Source organism: Onychostruthus taczanowskii, unplaced genomic scaffold, assembly GCF_017590055.1.
Source record: "Onychostruthus taczanowskii isolate IOZ18803 unplaced genomic scaffold, ASM1759005v1 scaffold36, whole genome shotgun sequence".
Classification (NCBI taxonomy): domain Eukaryota; kingdom Metazoa; phylum Chordata; class Aves; order Passeriformes; family Passeridae; genus Onychostruthus; species Onychostruthus taczanowskii.
In genome coordinates this window covers 3,068,754-3,091,235 of record NW_024501015.1, presented here as the reverse complement: position 1 = coordinate 3,091,235, position 22,482 = coordinate 3,068,754, and the positions used below count along the sequence as shown (strand labels likewise).

Sequence of the window (22,482 nt, the reverse complement as noted above, 5' to 3'; positions counted from 1 at the left end):
AGCAAACTACTATTCCTCTTTTTTAATGCTCTTCTCATATTCTTTGTGTTACCACCATTCACCTACAGAGAAGGCATAGCAGTAGCTGAGACTGCACTTATTAAACCTATGCATTTGTGAAAGCTATTTTGATCCTTCAAACTGTGATATAAATTAATTTTAGGTAACAACCACCTCCTCTGTCTATGAAAGGCAGATGTCAGGGTTGGATGTGTTTGGTGCCAGTCCGAGATCAGGAATGCCTGGAGGGCAGGCCAGGAAGAGGTAAGACAAACAATTTTTTTAATTGATTTCAGATCTGGAGAAAGAAGTTATGAAAATCCATTTGTAACGCCCCAAATACTAATTCACTTGCTGAATCCAAAAGCACATGATGTGATGATTATTGCATTTTTGCATGATAATTTTTTTCCACAAAAGAAAAAACAAATTTAAAATAATTAAGGCACTATTAAAATGCCAATACAGGCACCACAAAACTAATCCCTCTTGGAAAGTGAAGGCCATATTTTTTGTTTTTATCTTGAGGTGGGATACTTCAGGCTTGCAGCAATGCATGGTATTTTTATGGGAAACAGGTGGCAGTCTTTTTTTGCAGACAAGGGCACTTCCCCGAAATTGGTAGCAAAAAGAGGAGTTATGAAGCCTTGTTGCTGGCTGGCTTTGCCATTTTCAGTGCTTGCATCTTAAGTCATAAAAACATGAGGGATAACTTAATCATAAAGAACAAGTTTGAACAAAGAACAATCATAAAGAACAATCATAAAGAACAGCAGGCACTGGATCAAGGTACTAGTAGAGGATGTAACTCAGCAACCAAGGGCTGATGGCTTCATTTGTGAACCAGGTAACGAGGCAAATGAAAATGCTCTAAGTTCTATGGGAGGATTTCCTGCTTTGTTCTTTAAATAAATCCCAGCCCACCACTCCTGCAGGGAGTGCAGGCTGGGGTGGGACAGGCGTCTGAGCATTCAGAGAGAATGACAGAAGACGTTGGAGTGCTACCTGAACACCTCACTCCCTGAGCGATGAGACCCCACATGAAGTTGGCGCAGTACTCACACCAGTGCGGACCTCGAAACGTATGGACCTGTAATACAAATGGGGGTGGGGGAAAGAAATGGGGTCACTGGGAGGCAGATGGTCTGACAGATGGAGCAACTGAAATGGATAAACAACAGAAGACTCAGTAGGAGTAAATCTTTAGCACATAGTGCCCACATCCTTCCAACGTCTAGATGAAATAAACCATGGGAACAGAAATTTGCTTTGATCTTGAAGTTTATCTTTCAATAGGCTTAACATAGCAGAGAACCAGGCTGTGGATGACACTGAAAACAAATAATTTTTGCCTGCTGACATTCTAGCTATAGCAGAGGGGAGGAAACCAGGAGAAAAATAAGTAAAACTAATAATCCAAAGAACTTTAGATAAAAGCACCCTTCCCCAGTCTAGTAAGTAATTTGAACTCACAGAGGGAAAATATGTCAATAGAGTCTTTTTCAGCAGATCAAACTTCATTTTGCTACAGTCCACACACAAGTAAATAAAGAAGAATAAAATTATTTGTGTGCTGACAGAGCCCACATCTCCCCAGCTATGTTTTGCACACCACTGCTGCTTCCGCCACCACTTTTCCAAAGGCTACAGCAGAAGATCTTTTTATTTAAGATGTGTATTCTGGTAAAGTAAGCATTTAATTTTCATTGAAATGAAGAGTAAATAGTGAGGTCTATGCCCCTGTGAATGGGCATGGTATGAGCTAGTTCTGGCCAGAGACTTAATTGAGCTTAACAAAACATAAATCATGCACACTCTGGCTGCTAATGCATCCTTTCCTTCTCTCTGCTCTTGTTTACCCGTCGGGTGGATGGCTGAAAGGCCACTTCCACCCCTGCGATGGGAAAAGCTGCTCTTTGCTTTTCATACAGTGAAAAAACAGTCATTGGCCTTTTTTGGATAAACTGTAAAGTTTTAGGCCAAGCATTTTGCATGCTAATGTTTTTGCCTCATTTGTCTGCAGGATCACACCGACACAAGCCTGTACTCTTGAGTTCAGAAAGATGAAGAAGTATTGTGATTTTAATACAGACTTCCTGACTTTGAGATAAAAATGTGCCTGACTGCAAATGGCTCCTGACCAACTATTCACAGTTAAAAAATTGTGTTAATAAACTTAAAGCAATAGTAGTTCTTCCTCCCTTTTGACAGTGAAAGATCAAAACTGGAATGTTTGACTTTTTTTGAGATGGTATTTTACCTCTCAGAAAAACACATGTCTCTGTGAAACAAGACTTTGCAATAAAGTTTGAGATAGATATATGAATAGATATAGCCCCATACTTCTTTCCCATTTAACTTCATTTCATTTAGCAGAGTGGGTAGCATGAATTTCAGACATGGCTTTTTGCGGGGGTAAATGGCTGTATGTAACAGCTGATGACCTGAGTTTCAGTCACGTGCACTATGCGACCTTCAGTGGATACAAAACTACAGATAAAACTAATTATGCCTGCATCTTTATCATTTATAGACTGAAAGCCACATAATTAGTAGGTCTGCACCTGCACTTAATTGTGGATAAAAATCATCTGCTGTGGGAAGATAACTAGCAGTGTCTTCTGCTTTGCAGCAGTTTACAAAAGCTAACCTTGTGAGAAGGGGTTGTAAGAGCTCGGCCAGGACTTTTCAAAACGCACCATTTCACAAATAAAGTCCATTGCAGTTGCTAGGATATTTGGGGCCTACTTGCTCACTTTATATAAAGCTTATTTCAACTGATCTGGCTGAGGCTTATTTTGAAAATGGCAGCTGATTATTCCTTGATCTTTCCTGCCATTAATTGGAAAGTCATCAATGCTGACTGAGGGCTCCAATTGAGAAGTGCTGACAGCACATCCTTCCCTTGTTCCATTCAGCTTGGTGGCCCTCAAAGGTTGAGTTCTCTTTATTCATTCACTTCAATTTTTCACGGATCCGCATTTTAGCTCCAATGGCAAGCCTCCAGCTGAAATACTCTGTGAAAAGCTAGTCTTGGTGGTTTCTGGCCAAGTTGAAACAGGGAAACTAACTGAAAAAAGAGAGAACTTCAAAAGTTTCTAGATGAAGGTGCAAAAATTCCCTTAAGATGCAGTTTTGAAGTCTCTTATGGCTTGTCATTAATTTTAAAGAAATAATGGAGGAAGACTGTTCTTAAGAATACAACATTTCTGAATGATAAAATGGGAATTTTTCCTGCTGGATTGGCCTCATCTCTGTTTCAAACAGGGAGACGTAAACAGCAAGTCACAGATTTTTGAGATGGAGTTTTGGTTTTTGCCCCATCCTTTGTAACCACATCATTACAAACAGACTGGGCATAGATTTTTTGGAACTATGATCTGCAACTATTTATTGCTGGTTCCTACCCCATCCTGAAGTCTCAGTAGACCCCTCTGTGTACACACAGCATAGACTTAAGCTGCCTGAGCTACAGTTGACACATAATTCAAACTTTTAAAAAGAATTTTCAGGGAACTATTTCTTAAAATAATCCAACCCCCTGACGTTTCAGACTATACACTGTACTTTTCTTGTTCAGTTTTTCATCCTCTTCCAATGAAAATTCTCTTCCTACATTCACTGTCTCTTCTCTGCTGGACAATCCCACACAACACTACCCTGCATGTCTCTTCTTGTTGCCTTCCTGTTCTCTTTGCCCTTCGCCCCCATGGTGCCCTTGCTCTCAAATGGCAGCATTCCCCTTGCAGGTGCTACCTTATTCACTTCCAGTTTGTGTCTGAGTCATCTTCGCAGAGAGGGAAACTCAGACCAAAGTTAAGGAATGCCAGTACAGTGGCAAACCAAAATAACACTGTGAGCAATACCGCAGAAATGAACAAAACAATTGTCTTGAATTGCAATGCTTTTTCCCCCCTTTTTCTTAGTTGTCATTATACAGTGCTGTTTCTGAGACAATTTTGGTTTTATGTGACTAGGTCTGAAGACTTTTCTATTTGCTTTCCAAGAAAATAAGTTTTCTTCAGCCTTTTGCCTGAATACAGACACACTTAGACTCTTTTGTGGACTCCTGCTGAATCTGAGCCATTTGAAGTGAAGAAAAGCTGACTCTGCTGTTATTTTTGTTTAAATGAATGCACATAATCCTCGTGATGTCTATAAAAATGCTTCCCTCAAACCCTTTGTCTCTCAGAAGCAATATTATCTGCAATGCTTAACACAAGGGGAAATTAATCCCAGAGACCCCTCTCTCCCAGCAGATCTCCTGACTTGTCTGTAATCAGCTGCCTTCACTCCACTAGCCCGCCTGCAAATGGGATTTGCCCAGGCTATGGTGGCAAACAGGCACAGTATTGTGGAAAATAAACATTATTCAGCCCTATTTGCTCACTTAAAGCAGCACAGAAGCCCTCTCATGAATTCCCAGCCTAGAACAAAAAGTGTGGAGCATCCTCAAAGTCCATGCTGCTATCCTCAGGCACGAGGTTGACCTCACCACCAGCTGGGACCCCACTGAAGTTGGCAGGTAAAGCACATCTGAAAGAGGCTGCTGGATCTGAACAGGAACAAGATGCAAGAGGACTTTGGCATCCAGTTAGGCTGACACCCACTTAGCTAGAAAAATACCTCTGTGTTTTTCTAAACAGGGCTTGGGAGATTTATTCTCTTTCCTGAGTTATGGTATGTCTGCACTGGCTTAGGCAAAGTTGTCCCGCCAGACAGACGCCAGCTCCAAACCTAAATTCATGTGACTACGTGGTGTGCTCAAGATGAACACAACTTAACAAATCAGTCTGGATACTAAATCTTTTTTTGTCCACTTGCCTTGAGTGTCTTGAAATTTGGAAGAGAGGTTGAATGAGAAAGCATGGATGCTCAGAAGACTATAAACCTGGTGCCCTCATACTCCAAACTTCAATGTTGCTTTTAAATTTTTGTATTAGATTGACAAGGATGGAGGGAGAGCTGTCCTTGCTCTGAATTTGTGCCTTGCACTTATTTCTTGCTTTTGTTCCTTCCCTCTTGCAGTAAGTAAGATCTTTGGTATAAGATGTACAAAAATCCCATCAGCTTCACTAGTAATGTGCCCTTCATTTTTTAGATTCTTCGTGGGTAAAGGACAAAAAGCTAAAGAGTGCCTGTTTGTTCATGAAGAATTGCCTATGACTAGATTATGAGAGACATAATAACTGTGACACATAACCTTTATCCCTAGAAAGTGAGATGAATGATATAATGCACATCAGTATTCACCTAAAAATGGGGAAGACAACTTTTTGAATGTCTTCAAAATAGCATTGTCCTTCAGATAAACCCCATATCATTATAGCCTGAGTGCTGTCAAAAGCCATCAAGCATCTTGGCCCAAACCCATAAAGCCATTCTTTCTTTTTAAAAATATTTTAACCCTTTTATGTAATAAATATGGAATATATTAAATATATTAGCCTTGAGCCATGTTTTAAATTTACATGTTCTGTTCTGAGTATACTAAACACGTTTTTTGTTCAACAGCTGGACATGTTCTAATATATTCCTTGGAAAAAGTAACTGTATTTGCATAGTGAACATATTTGTCCATTAAGCAAGTGTAACACTTCTGATTGACCTTTATGGACAATTATTTTTAAAATGTTTGTTCCCCAAGGTCTGTTATTGCCTTTACTAGGATAGAACAATTATTTTCTGCTGTCAAGTCTTTGAATACATATCTATTTTAATCATGTGGCTTTCCAGTTAAACTATGAGTCTTTTGAAACAGAAAGGAACAGAAACTGTACAGCAGCTAGATTGTGCAAACACAAAGTTAACTGGGCACAAGTCCAATTATAAATCAAAGCCAAAACAGGGGAAATTTTGAAGAGGAAAGAATGCATGGGTCAGAGTGGAAAGAAGTCTCAGTCATGAGAAAATATTTCTAGTTAAACTAAAATAGTTTTGATATTAAAATGATAATGAGGACAAAACCCAGAAAGAATGAAAGTTGGCTTAATCAAGCAAGAAAACACAGAGTGTTTCCCCTATTTCCTTCAGTGCTGATCAGAGTGATAAATATCGACTTTTCTGTAGACTGGGTCAAGGAAGGGGAATGAGAAAAGGGATGCCATTATTTGCTTTGTTCACTAATATTAAATTATTGATTTGCCAGCAACAGCAGAAGCACTGCAGAGGTTAGCAATCTCTGCACAACAGAATATGTAGAAAAATAAGAAGTGAAACTTTTTTGATAACTGAAATGATTTTGATCACTGTTTCTCCTTTTTTGACAGGTCCTAGATGAATATCAGAAAATTCTTGTTCTGCTAATGAGTTGAGCTTTTCTGACAGTGCCCAAGATCAGCATTCTCAAGGAGCATTAACTAAACTGATGTTTCAAAGCTCTGTTCCTTTCTTGTCTTGTTACTGCCTCTTATTCTCGATGCTCATACTGATAAGCATCAAAATACAATTTGACAGTATTAGCTATGGTAACTGGCTGGCATGCTCTGAAACCAGCACAGTCCTTTTGGCAAAACATTTTAATACAAGCTGCCTGGAAGGTCCATTTCCAAAGCTGAGTCACTTCCCTGCTGCAGTCTGCCAGACACAGCTCTCGGGAAAAGAATCCCTAAGAATCTGATTTTGTACGTATAGACAGCAGAGAGATGATCCATTTAAACGTCCCTGTCTTTGCCCAGCGATTTGTTTTAGTTTGGCAAGCAAACACAAGCTCAGATCCTATAGCTCAGTGGGACTCTGAGGACATTTCCTTAGCATATGGTGGGGGAACAAAAGCTGGGATACAATACCCACCACTGTGCTTTGCTTTATTGTTAGGAGCACCCGAGCTTTCTCAACTTCTGAAATCAGAAATGGTGCAAAATGTTTGCTGGTAAAATCCTGCAGGCTTCTGATAATAGCTGGATTTTGAAAATGGGCCTTTTTCTTATTTAAAAGTAGATACACTTAAGATGAAGACAGTAAATATGAAGTACTTTGTTTCTGAATAAAAAAGAAAACGGAATCTGTGAAAAAGAGTTAAATTGCCAGGCAAGTAGTACAGTTAGCAGGAAAACCATTATTTGGATTAAGAGCCCATGTAACAGCATACTAAGAAATCAGTTAATGGAACTTAAAGTAGAAAGAAAAATTAATTTTTCAACACTTTTCTTAGAGCTAGTATAAATAGGTGCATGCAAACCTCATCACAACAAAAAATAAAATGTGAGGCATCTCAACAGGACTTTTAACCTGAAAACAATAGCAGGCTGTGCTTACCTTAAAATTGTGTGCTTTTTCATAGTTGAAGTGGTTGTCGTTCTGAGTTAAGGCTGCTCTTCTGACCAGGGAGGTGATCTGTGAATAGGCAAAGAGTTTCAGAGGTTGCCACAGAAGTGCCCCCTTGACTCCCACCTTCACCCCCAGGGCCACGGCCAGGAGCTCTTGGCGCTTCCTTCCTCGCTTCGACTTGTGAACAACAGCACAGTTTTTCTCATTTTCCAGCCACAGGTCCTCTGAGAACATAGCGCTGGGATCCCAAATCTTTTCCCTGTCTTCCTCGGCGCCGGGGAGCCTGACTGTAGTCAGCACGGTGCAGTTTGTCCAACTGCTTCTGATGTTAGACAGCAGATTTGAAGCAGCTGCAGCCCATTCTGCCGAGACCTCTGGCATGTGACTTGAATGGGCCGTCTTGTGGGACGGAAGGAGCTTCTGCATCTGAATAAGTAACGGCCTGTGCCGTGCAGTTTCTTGAGGCAGATGTGTGCCTCGAACAATAGCACGAATTCATACACTGAGCAGCCTCCCCCACTGTGCTCCCCCAGTGGGGGTCTCCAGATAGGTGCTGCTGAAATACCGGCCGGGGGGCACACAGCTTTACAGCTTCCCCCCCAAAGGCATTTCCAGGGACAGATCTCTTCAACTCTGCAGTGTGGTAAAAAAATGAACAAACAAAAAAAAAACCCCTGGAAAGCCCCCACTACCGAATCAGATGCTGCATCCAATTACACTTAGACTGAGGGACTTACCAGCCAGCAGTCTGCATGCTAGCAGATTAAGCCCTTAAAACCATGATGATTGTTTAATCTTACAGGGCAAAAAATCTTAAAAAACTTTTCTCTCCCCCCCCCCCCCCCCCCCCCCTTAATTTTCCTATCCTGTACAAGGGAAAAAATCCAGCAGCACTCCAAGCATTAATAGCACTTTTATGCCATGTTTAAAGTAAGCATTTTGTCAGTGTGCATTTGGTAGCACTGAGGTAGCTCACTGCCAGGGAAAGCTGAAAGCCCAGCTGGGACTATGCAGGCTTGGAAGCCCTGGAGCCCCGTGCTACACTCCAGGGAAGACACCAGGGGAGCTTCACATGGATGCAGGAGACCCATATGCACAGCCCTGTTTGCGGAACAGGGTCTTCAAGGTGGCAAGAGTGGCTCTGGTCCTTTGCTCTGGTTACCTGCCTCTACGGATTTTGAAGGGAAAGGTTTTCTAGTTAAAGCCCAAGGACAGGAGGCCTGGGGACCCTGACCAGTAACAGCTTTCAGTGTTACTTTGGACTTGTCATCCACTTTTTTACAGGCAGGTAGTTCTGTGTCCCAGGACATGGATATCTGATACTGAGCATTTGCTGAGAAGCACATTCAGTGCGCCCTCCCCACTGGTTTCCTTCCCTCCAGCTCCCTTCTTCTACTCCTTTACTAAGTATTCCAATTCCCCATCCATAAGAGGAGGATAGGAATTACCTGCTTGGCAGAGCACTGTAGGATTTAAGTCTAGAGGTGTGCCTAATGCTCAAAGTGCTGGGATAGAGCAGACTGGGGAGTTGCCAGTGCTACTGGGAAAACTGCGTATTTGAACTGGAGACACTAAAGACCACATCAGCCTTTTACAGTCTGCCCCACTTCAACTAACACAGAAAACATGTGAAATTGAAGTATTTAATTCACTTATATTAACTTGTGAAGTTGACCTTGCATCTATTTTTTTCAGTCTGCTTTTACCTCAGGCTGAAAAGTCAGAAGGTTCATCTAATTCACTTACTAACCCCTCCACCACACAGACTGTCTGTGCTTAGTAAAAGTGATGCTCTGCTGATTTGAAAGCCCATGGGGACAGATGGTTGTCCCTCAGTAACATCAGGCTGTGCAATTTCAGAGAGTACCCTACTTAGGGTTTTCAAGAAGTTGTGCAACCTGCAAAATCAGCTTCTCACTCATAAAACCATGCACTTATTTCTATATAGAGCACATTTAATTCCTTTCTTTTTCAGGTAACTCACAACAGCACTTTTTACACGCTCCCATACTTCAAAGCTTCTGCTCCCCAGAAGGGAGGACTTCCATAAACACCCTCTGCTCCCTGAGCCCATTCAGCCTTTCCCTGGGGCTTGGCACTGTTGTCTGACCACTGGTGACAACTGGCTGTGGATGCATGCATGAACATTGCTCTGCCTGCAGTAAATCCCTGCTGCTCTTCCATATGTCCTCTTGTAGTGAGTCCCAGTTTCTGCTAGCTGGGGACCTTTATCTGCTTTCCAGCAGATGAGGCAGACCATGGCTGCCCAGATTTTTCTCCACGTGTTTCAAGAGGTAGAAAGTACTGCTTTTTCCAGCAGCAATGGCATCAGTTTGGGCCATCACAAAGGAAACCTTGGAGTTGCTCAAAGTTCTTATCACATTCCAGTTTCTTTCCTCAATGCCATCTAAAATGTATTTATATTTGTCAGAAAGAAAACCCCCAAACTAGCTCTGAGTTGTCAGACACCTCTGAAACTACAGCATCTAAATCCCCCATGTATACATAAGCTACTTTTTCTCTAACTTCCAGCATAACACAGCCAAAGTGAGAGAGAGGTTGGTTTCCTAATAATGCTCTAATATTTGCATTTATGTCACTAGACTGATAAAAATCCCATTATATAACCAATATTTTTTACATAACATGGCAGATTTGATACTCAAGTGACAGGCTTATGATGATACATCTTGGAATTTCAATTTATTAAACTATTTTTGGAATATCAGAGTGTCATCCTGGGATCAGACATACACACATATTTAATGGAAACTCTGAGTGTTTGCACAGAAGCATTAAACTTAATAGACTTGAGGGAGGAAAACTCAGCCAAACCAGTTCATATGACTAAGGCAGAGCAGTATTTACTGTTTATCATATATGAAATTTCATTTATCCCCTGGGAATCTGCCTTTTTTGGGCCCTGTTTAGACAGTTGTTCAGGGGGATTCGTTGCAGACACAGGATGTGCACAGAAGGCCAGCAGTGAGTGCGTCCTCTTAAGGAGCTTAACCAAAGCCTCGACAGGTTTGGTGTCTAAATGGTGCTGCAAACCTCAGACAAGCTGGACCACACATACAACCACTTCCTTCTCTAAATACAGTGCAAACTTCAGCAATGACGAATTCTCAGCTGCAATCAGTTCCTGATACCACAGGCTCAACCCAGTGCTCTTCTTTTATCTGCTTTTTTTCCTAATGTGAAATTGAGGCTGCACATGGTGTCAACTCATTCAAAGAGCATATCTTGATCAACTTAGTGAGTTAGCCTGCAGCTAAAGAGGAGAAGGCCACTGGCTAAGAATATAATTGCTGGTTGTCACTGAATGTGAAGCCAGTGAAGGCTGGCAGGCGAATATGGGTTATCTGTGTCTTCAGACCACAGAATTTCTGCCTAACATATACTTTACTAGTCTCTTTGTAAAACAGATGTGCCGTATAGGAAATTGGGCATTTAGAGACAAACAAATGTCACTGAACCAGAATAAGAAAGTTAAGGGGCGGAGCAGGGGGGAAGAGGGTGACAGCTCAGCTGTTGCACCATTTCCAGCGCGCCTCCGCAGCATGAGCTGAACCACACCATTGTCTCTACCCCCAAATACTGGCATCTTGTTTGCTAACAAAGGCCTCGGGTGCAGGAAAGAACAAATTGAAGTATGAAAAGCTTTTGGTTTTGTACATGTGGCATGATTTCTCTTGCAGTCGTGTGGGCAGTGCAGAGGACTGGCTGGAAGCAAGTGGTGGGGGAACTCTCCCTGCTGCCCTGCTTGTCTGTGCCAGCTCCAACGTGGTGGGAAGAGACACTGTGGGAGTGGTGGCTCCTCTCCCTGAGCTGCCACCATGCCTGACTGTGGCTGGCAGGGAGGGGAGATCAGGCAGCACGTCCTTGGCTTGCTGCTCTGCCTGCAGAAGGACACAGCTGTGGAGGGGAAAGGAAGAGCATGGGCATGTCTCTTCAGATGACAACACAAGTGAAACAGAGATTTCTCCAAGATGAGGAACTGTGACAAATCCATGACTGATCTCCAACTAAAGACACTTAACTCTGCACATAGGTACAGTCATAGGTCAAAGAGAGGCCTGTTTCCTTGCAGGCACGGCACACTGGGTTATCTGCCAGACAGATTATGTTTGCTCAATCGCAAACACGTGGTGGAGATGACACACGGAGCAGGAATCTTGCAGCTATTGGGTTTTTCCTAGTTTTCTCCCACGGAGCTCTTCCCACGATGCACTCAGAACACGTCAAAGAAACCTCTTAGCAAATCTCAAATCTTTTAGCAAGACATAGGGCAAGAGGGGAAATGGTGCTGGAGGCTAGTCAGCCAAAGCCTTTGCCATACCACAGTCCCACCAGTCCATGCCTCCCACTGCCACGGCACTGTGAGCTGCCATTAAAAGGCTTCTGTGCTGCTGAAACAGTGGGAGAAAAAGAGCTTCAAGAAGAAAACATGCTGAACACAAAGCCAAGCACAATGCACGAAGAGTGGTGTTTGCCAACCTGATCTCACAAAATCTACTTTCCTAAGAAGCCCTCTCTCCCATGGGAAGGCTCCCAGTGCCAATTAGGTGAGCAGAGGTTGCAGAGGTGAACAGGGCCAGGAAGATCCACAACATGTGGCCAGGGGCTAAGGGAGAAATCAGAATGCACAGCTATTGGGCTGCTGCTGCTCTCTGGTTTGCCTCTTCCCCACCCCAACGCATCAGTCTGTTGTTTCCAGCAGAAAACTTATTTTCAAAGTGAATTGCCATTCAGTAAACTGGACACTGTTAATAAAACAAAAAACAACAACAACAACAACAAAAAAAGCCACTGGTGTTTGTTTTAAGGATTAATATTTTTCTATAGTTTTGCTTTTTACTACTTGGAATTTCAACTTTCTTTTTTTTTTTTAATAACTACCAGTACCTCTGAAAATTATGACTGAGCAGCTGTCAACAACATGCATAACTGTTTAGACAGCAGACTTGTCTATACTGGGCTCTTGTTCTGGAGAACCTGGTTGCACTTCCACCACCACCATTCATGGTTATCTTTTGCAGATAATCCACAGCAAAAGAAACTGTTTACTTAGGAAGACTTCCAAGGTATATGCTCTGATGTTAAAAGTAATTAGAAGTGTAATATTCATACATCTCGTAAATTGATGTGATTGATTATTTATTAGCATCTCAGCAGCCAGCTGTCATTTATATGCACTTATTTCTGACCCTGTATGTATTCAGTCCATTTCTCCACAGATAAAAATATAATCTACCTGCAGCAATGGAAATATAATCTCCCTTAAACACCAGATCTCCTTTCTAAATCTTCCTCAGACAGATTTTTCTGTATGCATCATGATTATTTTTCTCAAAACAATGTAGTGAACCAAACAATACAACAGCCAAAGGTGAAATTGTGTATAATCAGGAAGGCACTAGTGAGACTACTATTAAAAATAATACTTTCAGTAAGCCTCTTATGGTGTATTAATAGAATAAACTATTCTCTATTTTGGAACAACAACGGGAGATCAAATTAAGTGGTATGCAATTACATAGTCATCTTCAATTAAAAAATAGTGAGTGGATTAAAAGATTCTATGTTGTCATGCAATTCTACCACTTAATGCATTAATTTGTGTATTTCCTATCCACCTCTATATTCAATATGTCTGAAATAGTATTTTGATTTCTTATATTTGTCAACTATAATAAATAGGCATTGTGTTACAAACAAAATGTCAGCATCATGGAAGAAATAGTGCAGAAATGAGGAAAGGATCTAGGCACAATATGAACTACCACAGCAATTCCCTCAAATAACCCTGTAGAGATTAACATGGTAACAGCAGGTCTAGCCTAATTATTGTCTCGACTTCCTTTCCTCCCACTCTCTCCTTTATCCTTCCCAATCCATCTCCATACTTGTCAAGGTTATTAATGACATTTTCCTGGCCAAGTTCATGATCCTCTCTCCGTGCTTAATATTCATGATCCAGACGGTAGCAGAGGGACGAGAAGAAGAGGCATGGGGACTAAGCGGGGCAGACGAGAGCAGAACCGCACACTGTGGCCACTGCTGCTGCTGTGCTGGAAAAGGAGCACCAGGTCCCCTCGGAACACCAGCCCCCCCAGGGCTGCCAGGAGCTGCTTCATCTGCAAAGAGGGCTTGCTCAGGGAAACTGCACTGGATTGATTTCTGAGTACCTCTTGTTCCCTCTGGGCATACAATGCACATAACTGACTGGATTTTCCTGCCTGCAGCATCTGTCAATGGGTACTGTTATCACACGTAGTACAGATCAATGATAACATTTGTCCTGTAGGCAAATGAAACTTCAACCATGATATTTATCCTGATATTTGCAAAATATTGGCAGTGATCCTGTTATTTTGTCAATGATGATGGTATTTTTTTTTGATAACAGAACTAACAGTATTTTTCTAATAAATAGACATTTTGAGAAGAGGATGGATGGATGGATGGATGGATGGATGGATGGATGGATGGATGGATGCACAGCAGGTGTCTAATCTAAAACAGTAATATGTTCTTGCTTTATAAACAAAGGAGAAAAACAGAAACCTCCAGACAGTGATTCATCCTCTTCTATGAGAGGTCAAGTCTAAAATGGATGAGCTTGAATTGCCTTCTTGCAGGGCATTTATGGATCACTCAATGGCTCTGGTAGAAACAGAAGCTTTACTATAAGATATTCAAAATTAGGTAAAATCAATATCTCTCTGTACTGTTTTCTGTCTCTGTTAGCTATTCAATTTCAGAATAAATTAAGTAAGGAATAATTTATTTTATCAGCCCCAACCATATCTATAAGTAATTATAGATTAAGAACTGTACTTTGTTTTGGTTATCAATACTCCCCATACTTCAGACTGGCTAAGACTCAAGCTCTGGAAACATGGAATATACAGTTTACCACATCATTTGTTACATAGCTGCATGCAACTTTATAGGTTTATTTGGGCTCATTGAATGAACTTTTTCAAGAATTGTAACTATAGAAAGAAGATTTCTCACACTGACTATGCAAGTAGCCAGTATTTTGACATCTCACCCACAGAGGAAATAGCCTAACAACATAATGAGCTTAATATGACATACAATGGCCTCAATGAGTTAAGAAGGAAGTGACTCATGCTGTCTACAATATATGGGACTGTTAATCAAGAGACAGGGATTTAAAAAAATAACCTAAACATCACAGTTTTTATCCAAATATCCAGTGGATGCTGGCTCAGCACCATGTAAGCTATAGCCCTATACAACCTGCTCATATTTTTACATTTTCACTATGAAGTTCTTGCTTTCCAAAGAAACAGTACTTTTTTTAGGAAAGCCAGCTTGCCATTGATTAAAACCACCACTGCCCTGCAAGGAGACTGCAGAGCTTGAACCAGAGCCAAACCCACTGGGCTGCCACAAAGAAATGGAGAAGTTAATGCTCTTACTTCCCTGTCTGGGGAGAGGCAGGGAGACAAGAATGTCTGTTCTGAGAAAGACAAATCCTGTGATTGCAGGGCAGTGCCCTTGAAAGGATGTGATAAGTGGAAAAGGAAAAGATGGCAAAAGGTCTGGAGATGCCACCGGCAATAGTGGATCTGCCCCTGGGGCTTCCAGGCTTGCTCATGTGGGGCTGTCCTTAACCATGGCTGCTTAATGGAGCTAGTTGGATATCATGCTCAAACACAGGGCTAGGCTGAGGATCATGTTTTGTGAGACTGCACTAAATCTGTGTAATATCAGCTTTTCAATAAATCCCAGTGCTATACAGATACTATGTTGTACAGAGGGCACAAGGCTTGGATGTTTGACCTTATGCCTCGTTATGCTCCCAAATGCACACACAGCACCCTACACAAACACCCACATCCTCACTTTTGGTAAAATTGTCATTTCTCTGTCTCAAACACTACTACACCCTACAGCCAGGTGTTACCCCAAAGAAACACAATAACTATCTACTTCATACGCAGTGAAACATAACACAACAAAAATAAACACAATACAAAACTCAAAAGTTAGAAAGCTCTTCTGTTTCTCATTTTGACTTCTGACACTATATATTAGTGACAGTAAAATTCTCCTGGAGTGTGACCGACTCAGCCTTTCAGCACATGCTCTGGACTGAAACTTATACTCTGCAGAGTGCCTGTTCATACAGAGAAGAAAAAATCTGCCCCTCTTGGGATTATGATAAAATGTGGAGAAAAACAGGCTTCATGAAAGTTTCCCAGAAACAACAGTCGGACAGCAATGGTATTTATGTCCGGAGCCACTAACTGCTCGGCAGAGCCAGCGGATCTCTGGAGGAGCTGTAAAGTGATGCTGGTGGGGCTGCCAGAATGTAAAGTATGCTGTGGCAGGCCCAGGAACCAACAGCAGTGCCCCAAGTATTGCCCTAGCCTAAGACAGCTTAAAACAAGAGACTTTATTGTGGGTTAAATAGAGATTTATGCAGCCTGAAAGGGAACAAATAATTTGTGAACCAGTGATTCATGAACTGGTGATCATATTGTCTAAAAAACTGGCAATCTGTAAAATTCTTCCTGGACATTAACAGTTCAGGAATGGATTCTCAATGGTGTGATGCTCTGTTCATTTAGCACCGACAGGGAGGTGGGAATGATAAGCAATTTGTAGGGGGGACAGTGCCAACATCAGCATCAAGTGGCAAACAGGATTTTTTTTTCTCTAGTTTTAGTGGTTTTTGGTGGTGTGAAGGAACTCTAAAGCTTCAGTCTCCAGCTTAATTCACATGATTGAATTACACTGCTGCTCAGCAGTCATGGCACCTTCAGATAAACTACACAGTACAATGACCTAGTCATGTGTTTTCCATCATTAGTAATATTTCTGTCCCCTTTTATTGCAGCATCTTGTGACTCTTTCCCATTAAAAAAGCATAAACTCAGTAGACAATGTAAGGTGAAAGGACTTATTCATGCCATTTAGGAAACAAAGTAGGCAATTAGTAAATAAGAACACGACATGTTTTCAAGTTGAAAGAATACTTTTTAACAAGCCTGAATCAACAGCCCTTAACCAGATAAAAAAGGGAGAAATGCTAGTTTTATAAAAATGCTGTGGTTTGTGACTGAACTTTCATTTCAGTATCCTTTTATCAACTGCATTGCAAAAAAAAAGAGGGCAATAGGCAACCATTGTCCACATGCATAAGTGAAACTCTAGCTTGGAGAAGACCACTGTTCTTGGTGATTACCCAGCCATGGATGTCTGAGGGCTTGGTTCAGCTCACTTGTACATCCATCAGTGTCCCAGGACATGTTCCCCTGAGACAGGAGCACACAGTGTTTACAGCTTACCTGTTTGTGAAATATGTGCTTCTGTCCCATCACCTTAAACAATGTCATCAACCCTGGCAGTGACAGCACCAAATCCCAGCTGTCATCCCAAAAGAAGTGGTAAGGCTGTATCGTCCCTGGTATATCTCTGGCTTCAAAATGTGTGTTTGCTTAGAAACAGGGAAGGAATTAATGCAGAAAAAAATGATGTGGGGTTAAAGAAAAGACAGAAGGCTCTGAACCCAGCCAGGTTCACTTACCTATTTCACTATATGCCTGGATTTTACCCCAGGAATATATGACATTCCTCCTTGTTATATAAGAAGGGTTCCTATAACTTACACTTGTATCAGTTTCTGTTCTGAAATGGACCCAGCACAGAAGAGTTGGGACAGGACTAGCACCACATATGGCAAAGTAGAAAGGCATCTGCAGGAATGGGTAATTTCACTCTATGGGATATGTACCCTCCTCCAGCTCCTTCCAGCTCACCTTGCAGAAAAAGCCGCTCTAAGCATAACCAACTTCCTCTTCTCATAGATGAGGTTTTGAGCACCTTGGCCCTTGTTCAGCTTCCCTTTTCTCACAAAGCAGCAAGGGAACTCCTGTGTGCTGCAGACTGCATGGTTCACTGTGCTTTTAGAAGAGCATGTTATAGGACACGCAAACCACTTGAAATCACACTCTTCGAACTTGCATAAAGTACCAGAATGTATCCAAGCTGTTTTATTTTCCCTTCAAAATAATTGTTTTGTGTCATGTTTGCTTTGCCCTCTGCATGAAGCTGGCTTTGTTACTCCATTACTCCTTGGGTAAGCAGCAGCACAGCTATCCTTGAAAACACATAGGCATTCCCATGGCCACTGGAGAATCAGACAAAGGCTGACCCCACTTCTCTGCTAGTGAATGAACACACAAAGGCTGTATAATCCTAGTTTTATTTTTCTGTACAGGTGTCATTTGACCCTGATAGCCTTATAACCCCCTCTGACCTGCAGCCCGCTGCCCTCTGGTATGAAGCAGAGGCTTTTGTTCCTGATGGCACACCGTGCACAGCTGCTTCCATCATTGTCTGGAGAGGGACAGATGGCTGCTCTCAGCACAAAAAGGAGATTAAAAAAACTGAGGGAATGACATCACTCTTCAGCCTGCAATTTAATTCATGGGACCTGTGGGGCTACCAGTGGCATGGCCTAATACCCTAGTTGACTCGGCCTCAGACAGGGAAAAAGTTTGCATTTTGCAGAGCAAAAGACATTTAAAAAAATATACAGTTGCCAACACTCTGATACTTATATTAACAGTTTTTAGTTAATCTGAATATATGCTATCCTGTCAGCAGCAGCAGTTCTAAAGTACTCTGAAAGCAAGACTGACACTGTACTCAACCTCTATCCACGGCTGTAGTTCAACTGCACTAACTTGGTTTAAAGCTTATTTTTTTTGTTTCATTTGTGATGAGGAGTTCATAAAATGTAGCTGGGGAAATATAATACAGAGTAAATGATTGTCACCATTAGGCCGAGTCCTGCTGTAACACTTTGTAGCTAAAAGATTTAATCTGTATCTCATAGACCCATCTAAGTCAATTGAACAGAAAAAGCAACAAAAAAAGTGCAAAGTGTTAGTTCTGGAAGTAGTAAGCTTTGTTGTCACTTTTCTGCCTTGAATTCAGCTCCAGACCTATGAAATCATTGAATTCTTCTTTTTGTGATTATCAGACACCAAAGGTATTTATCTGAATTTATTTTTATCTTAAGCACATTACTAGATTACTGTTTGGGAGATGGGAATTTGGCTTCACTCTATGTGTGGTGCTTGGTGCCATCTGCACCAATGTTTTTCTCTAGAGGAAAGATTTTTGCTTTGCAACAGATGTTTCATGGAAGACACTTGTCAAAGTGGCCGTGTTAGCTGCTACCACCCTCTTTATGCTACTGGCAGGCACTACATGTGCAGGAATGCCACCACGTGAAAGTGAAGCCATTCCACACAGACCATACAGAATAAAAAGCTTCTTCCAGGGTTTTTTTTTTTTTTTTTTTTTTTTTTTTTTTTTTTCTTTTTCTTTTTGTTTTTCCCTGAAAGAAAGCAAGCAATTTCTTCTCTCCTTGAATACCTGGGAGCATCAGAGATGCACTCTTCCATGCAGTCTGAGCTGGGGCTGGGACCCATCATCTGACAGTACCCTGGCACAGCTCCTGCTTCAGCCCCAGGATCAGGCTCAGACCTGAGGATGGTTTTGCTCCTAAGTGCTGACCAGCATCTGTGGGAGACATCACTGTGTGCTTGTGGTTCTGCCCAAAGAACCAGGCAGAGCCTTTTCTTGTGTGTAACCACCCAGAGTAAGGTTCAGGTTATTTCCTCAGGCTCAGCTGTACAAACCAGCTCTGTCTGGAAGACTCCTGGAGCAAAGCTGTGGCTTTCAGTATGTTTGCACAGCAGTGGATAGAAACACAGAAAATCATGATGCTGATGAGACAACAGCTACCATCCAACACACTCTGAGTTTTACCATCTCAGCAATGCTGATGGCAACACCAGCATAGAGTGGAAAGCCTTGAACCAACAGTATATTACACAGCTTTCACTGCCATTAATTCAGAGCAGACAGAATTCAGCAAACCATAGAGGTAGACCAGAGGTGATGATTAAGAAGAGTGATGATTCATTTGCTTCATAAAGTACTATCATGTTTTATTTGCTAATCTGAAGAGTAGAACATCTTATCAGCCAGCATGCTTGAACTCGGGGATGAATTTTTCAGGGAAATAGTTTTTGTTGCACAACATGTGACTCATCAGACCAGGGACTTTGCACAGGGACGTTCTGACCAAGAGCCAAATTATGTTTTAAAATGTGGAAACATTTAGGTTTAAAAGTATTTTAAAAGCCAGTTTTCTGTTTCCAGTATGAAATGTTTTGCTAAAAGCAGTTAATAAAACATTAAAAGTAGTTGGAACAGTTTCAGTCAATCGAACTTAAATATTTTCTGCCTTTATCCTGCCTCCTCAGTGCTTGGTCATGAAAAGCTGAGTTTTACTTTTATCGCAAATCAGACAGAAGTAAAAACAAAAGAGGAGAAATTACCCATTACAATCCTACACTACATGCTCTGATAACATGCTAGTTTCAAAGGTGATCTTCTAATGATGACTGCTGAGCAAGTTGTATTCCCCTGTATGAGCTCAATACAGAGACACAAAGGCTTTACATTAATTTTCTTTTTGTTAATCTGTTGCTCCCCTGGGCTCTTTTAATCTGTGGTGACACACTCAATACTGCTGAGAATGCCTTTCCTGCTATTAAAACAAAAGGCACATATCTAAACACTTTATAATTTCAAGCAGAAAAGAATCTCATTCTCCTAGCTGAAGAAAGCAGTAACAAAAGACTTGTCCTAGAAGGCTGATGTGAATCATGGCCATCTTCCACTTTCATTTTTGCTCTCTGGGGATTTCCAATGGAAAAACAGACTTAACCCAGCCAGCAAGGTACTGGGACACACCACAGCCATGCCTCTGTGAAGGCTGAGGGATGAGAAGTGCTCCTGAAGGAATGCCTTGGAAAGGCTCTCAGCTGTTTGCAAAGTATCGCACTTCAGTCCCTGTGGAGGGGCCAGACACACTTAATATAGAAGCATTAACAAAGAATTTACTCAGCCAGGACCAGACAACGCAGCATTTTAAACCTGGAGTTTACAAAAACTTGCCAGAGCACAAGAAAACTGAAGTCAGACTTCACTGCCCTGAGACAAAACCATAGCTCCATGCACGTCCTTTTGGGTAGTATGTTTTCACAGCACAATAATTGCCTTCATTTATATTACATCAATTTCCAAAATATTTTTTTTTTATTTCCACATTAAAAATAGCAGCTCGTTGGTTCTACATTTAAAAAATAAGCTGGGCACTTTATTGTTCACTCAAAAAAACTTAATTCATCACTTAAATGCGTTTTCACTTCATTTTTAAGCATTTAATCTTTCAGAAGTTTAACAAGGTTGGTTTACTATTGCTGTAATACAAGGAGATTTCATTAAATGACATGCCACCCTCTATCAACATCATTATGATTGCATGCTGCCCTTGTTTTGCCTTAATTTACAGCAATCTTTTGCTCCTTGCCAACACAGGTTCCTAGTAATGTCACAGACTGGCATGGATAGCAAGCCAGTTGCTTCCATTTTCCCTGTGCTCAGTGTTTCATTTACATCCCAGTTTTACAGCCATCAGTGCTGCATGGCACTTGCAGAGCATCAAACCTGGATACTTTCCTGATGTGTAGAATGAGTTCTTTCCAGCTGAACTTTTTTTTTCTGCTTTCTTACTGATCTTCTTCTTCTTTAATTCCAGCAGTGGTAAAATGTTGGGAAGAGAAAGGTTACATCTACAGGCAACAATTCACAAATCACCTCAAGCTCTATGAGTTTAAGCCTTTTAAGCCTTAACATGCTAAATCTGTTTGAAAACCAAGAGGCAAAACGTGCCTTACAGCACATGTGTACCACCTGCTCTGCAATGCATGAGCCACCGCAGAGGCTCTTGCTCCAACACCGGTTTCTGGCTTGGCTTTCAGGAACCAGCAGTTGGGAGCAGCAATGGGGCAGACTGTGGTGCCAATTAATGCTTCCAGAGGACACAGCTGCGATCACCAAGTAGTTGCAAGGTAGACAAATGGCTGCCCTTACTAGATACCACTGCCTTGCAGTGCTGAAGGGTGCAGCAATACCTCAGCTGCAGGCTCTAGTAACATGCCACAGACAAGCCTTGGGACTTGAAGGAGCTGTGACCCTCAAGAGACTTCCAGGTGGCTTCACCACATCACCCAGATTCAGCTCCCAGTTATCTAGAGCTTGCCTGTGCCACTGACTTCCACATTGCTGCCTCCATCTGCAAGATGCAAAGCAACCATCTGTGGGTGAGATAAAGCCCTGCACCTCTGGAGTGCCACAGCTGCCTGGCCTCTGTCAGGGTGGAAAAAAGGGGGAACATATGTACCAGGGAGCTCCCAGGACAAAGAACCAACACCTGGAAATAAACAAGTGGTTGCTCTCAGCTAACAAAAAAGCCACTAAAAAGCCATTATAACTGTTACCCCTGACAGCTGTTTGCACTGACAGTGTGATCAATGATGGGTGCAGCAGTGTGAAAAGCATACATATTTATTGATAAGGGGGAGAGTTAGGAAATATCCAAGTATCAGCTCTCTACACCTAGCCAATAAGGACCAGGTACTGGGTTTTGGCAGGGTGCAAAGGAAATGGACAATGATGGGGAAGCATCACTTCTTAAAACCATAGCAGTGCTAAACACCAAATGAGATCAGAACCTGATGATCAGTCAGGGATAAGGAGATTAGCTCCTCGGTTTCACACAGACCAATGTTATAGAAATTTAATCTGCAAGTGAAGAACAGTGGCAATTCTGGCAGATTTTTCCATATCTGAAAAATATCATCTAGGCAATCAGAAAGTTGTCCTGAGCAGACAGAATAATGTCTAAAACAGTCCTTCAAAACTACAATGTCAAAGACAACTTACAACAGCAGCTCTTTTATTTTTTACTTTTGTACAATAAAATGTTCCACTTGGAAGGAAGAAGAATTCAGTGAATGCTTAGTCAAGACTTTTCTGCAGTTCAGCACCAGCTCTAAACAGTGATCTCTGCCTTGTCATTTTGACAGACTTCTACTTTGTATATTTTTCACCTTCTGCTTCCTGCCCTTGTGTAATTGCCTTTCTCAGATTAGAAATGGGCCATCCATCCTACTGAAGACATTTGGGCCACTATTTCCAATGCAGTTTTACACATGCTATACACAACATCAATACTCCCATGATTTCCTGTTCACATTCAGTTGAGATGACTCTGGACCCATAACCTCATGAAGCACTAAATGAGAA

The 22,482-nt window shown here is 41.7% G+C and overlaps 1 protein-coding gene across 1 annotated transcript in view; it reads right to left on the bottom strand.

Annotated features, from left to right (window-relative positions):
• The window catches only part of CHN2 (chimerin 2), a 159,586-nt gene that overhangs the window by 16,320 nt on the left and 120,784 nt on the right, over positions 1-22,482 (bottom strand). Inside the window, exons 7-8 of the mRNA XM_041411572.1 lie at positions 7,258-7,335; positions 1,006-1,090 (exon numbers count right to left, since the gene is read on the bottom strand). Of these exons, the coding sequence (XP_041267506.1) occupies positions 1,006-1,090; positions 7,258-7,335 (163 nt within the window). The remainder of the gene's footprint in view (positions 1-1,005; positions 1,091-7,257; positions 7,336-22,482) is intronic.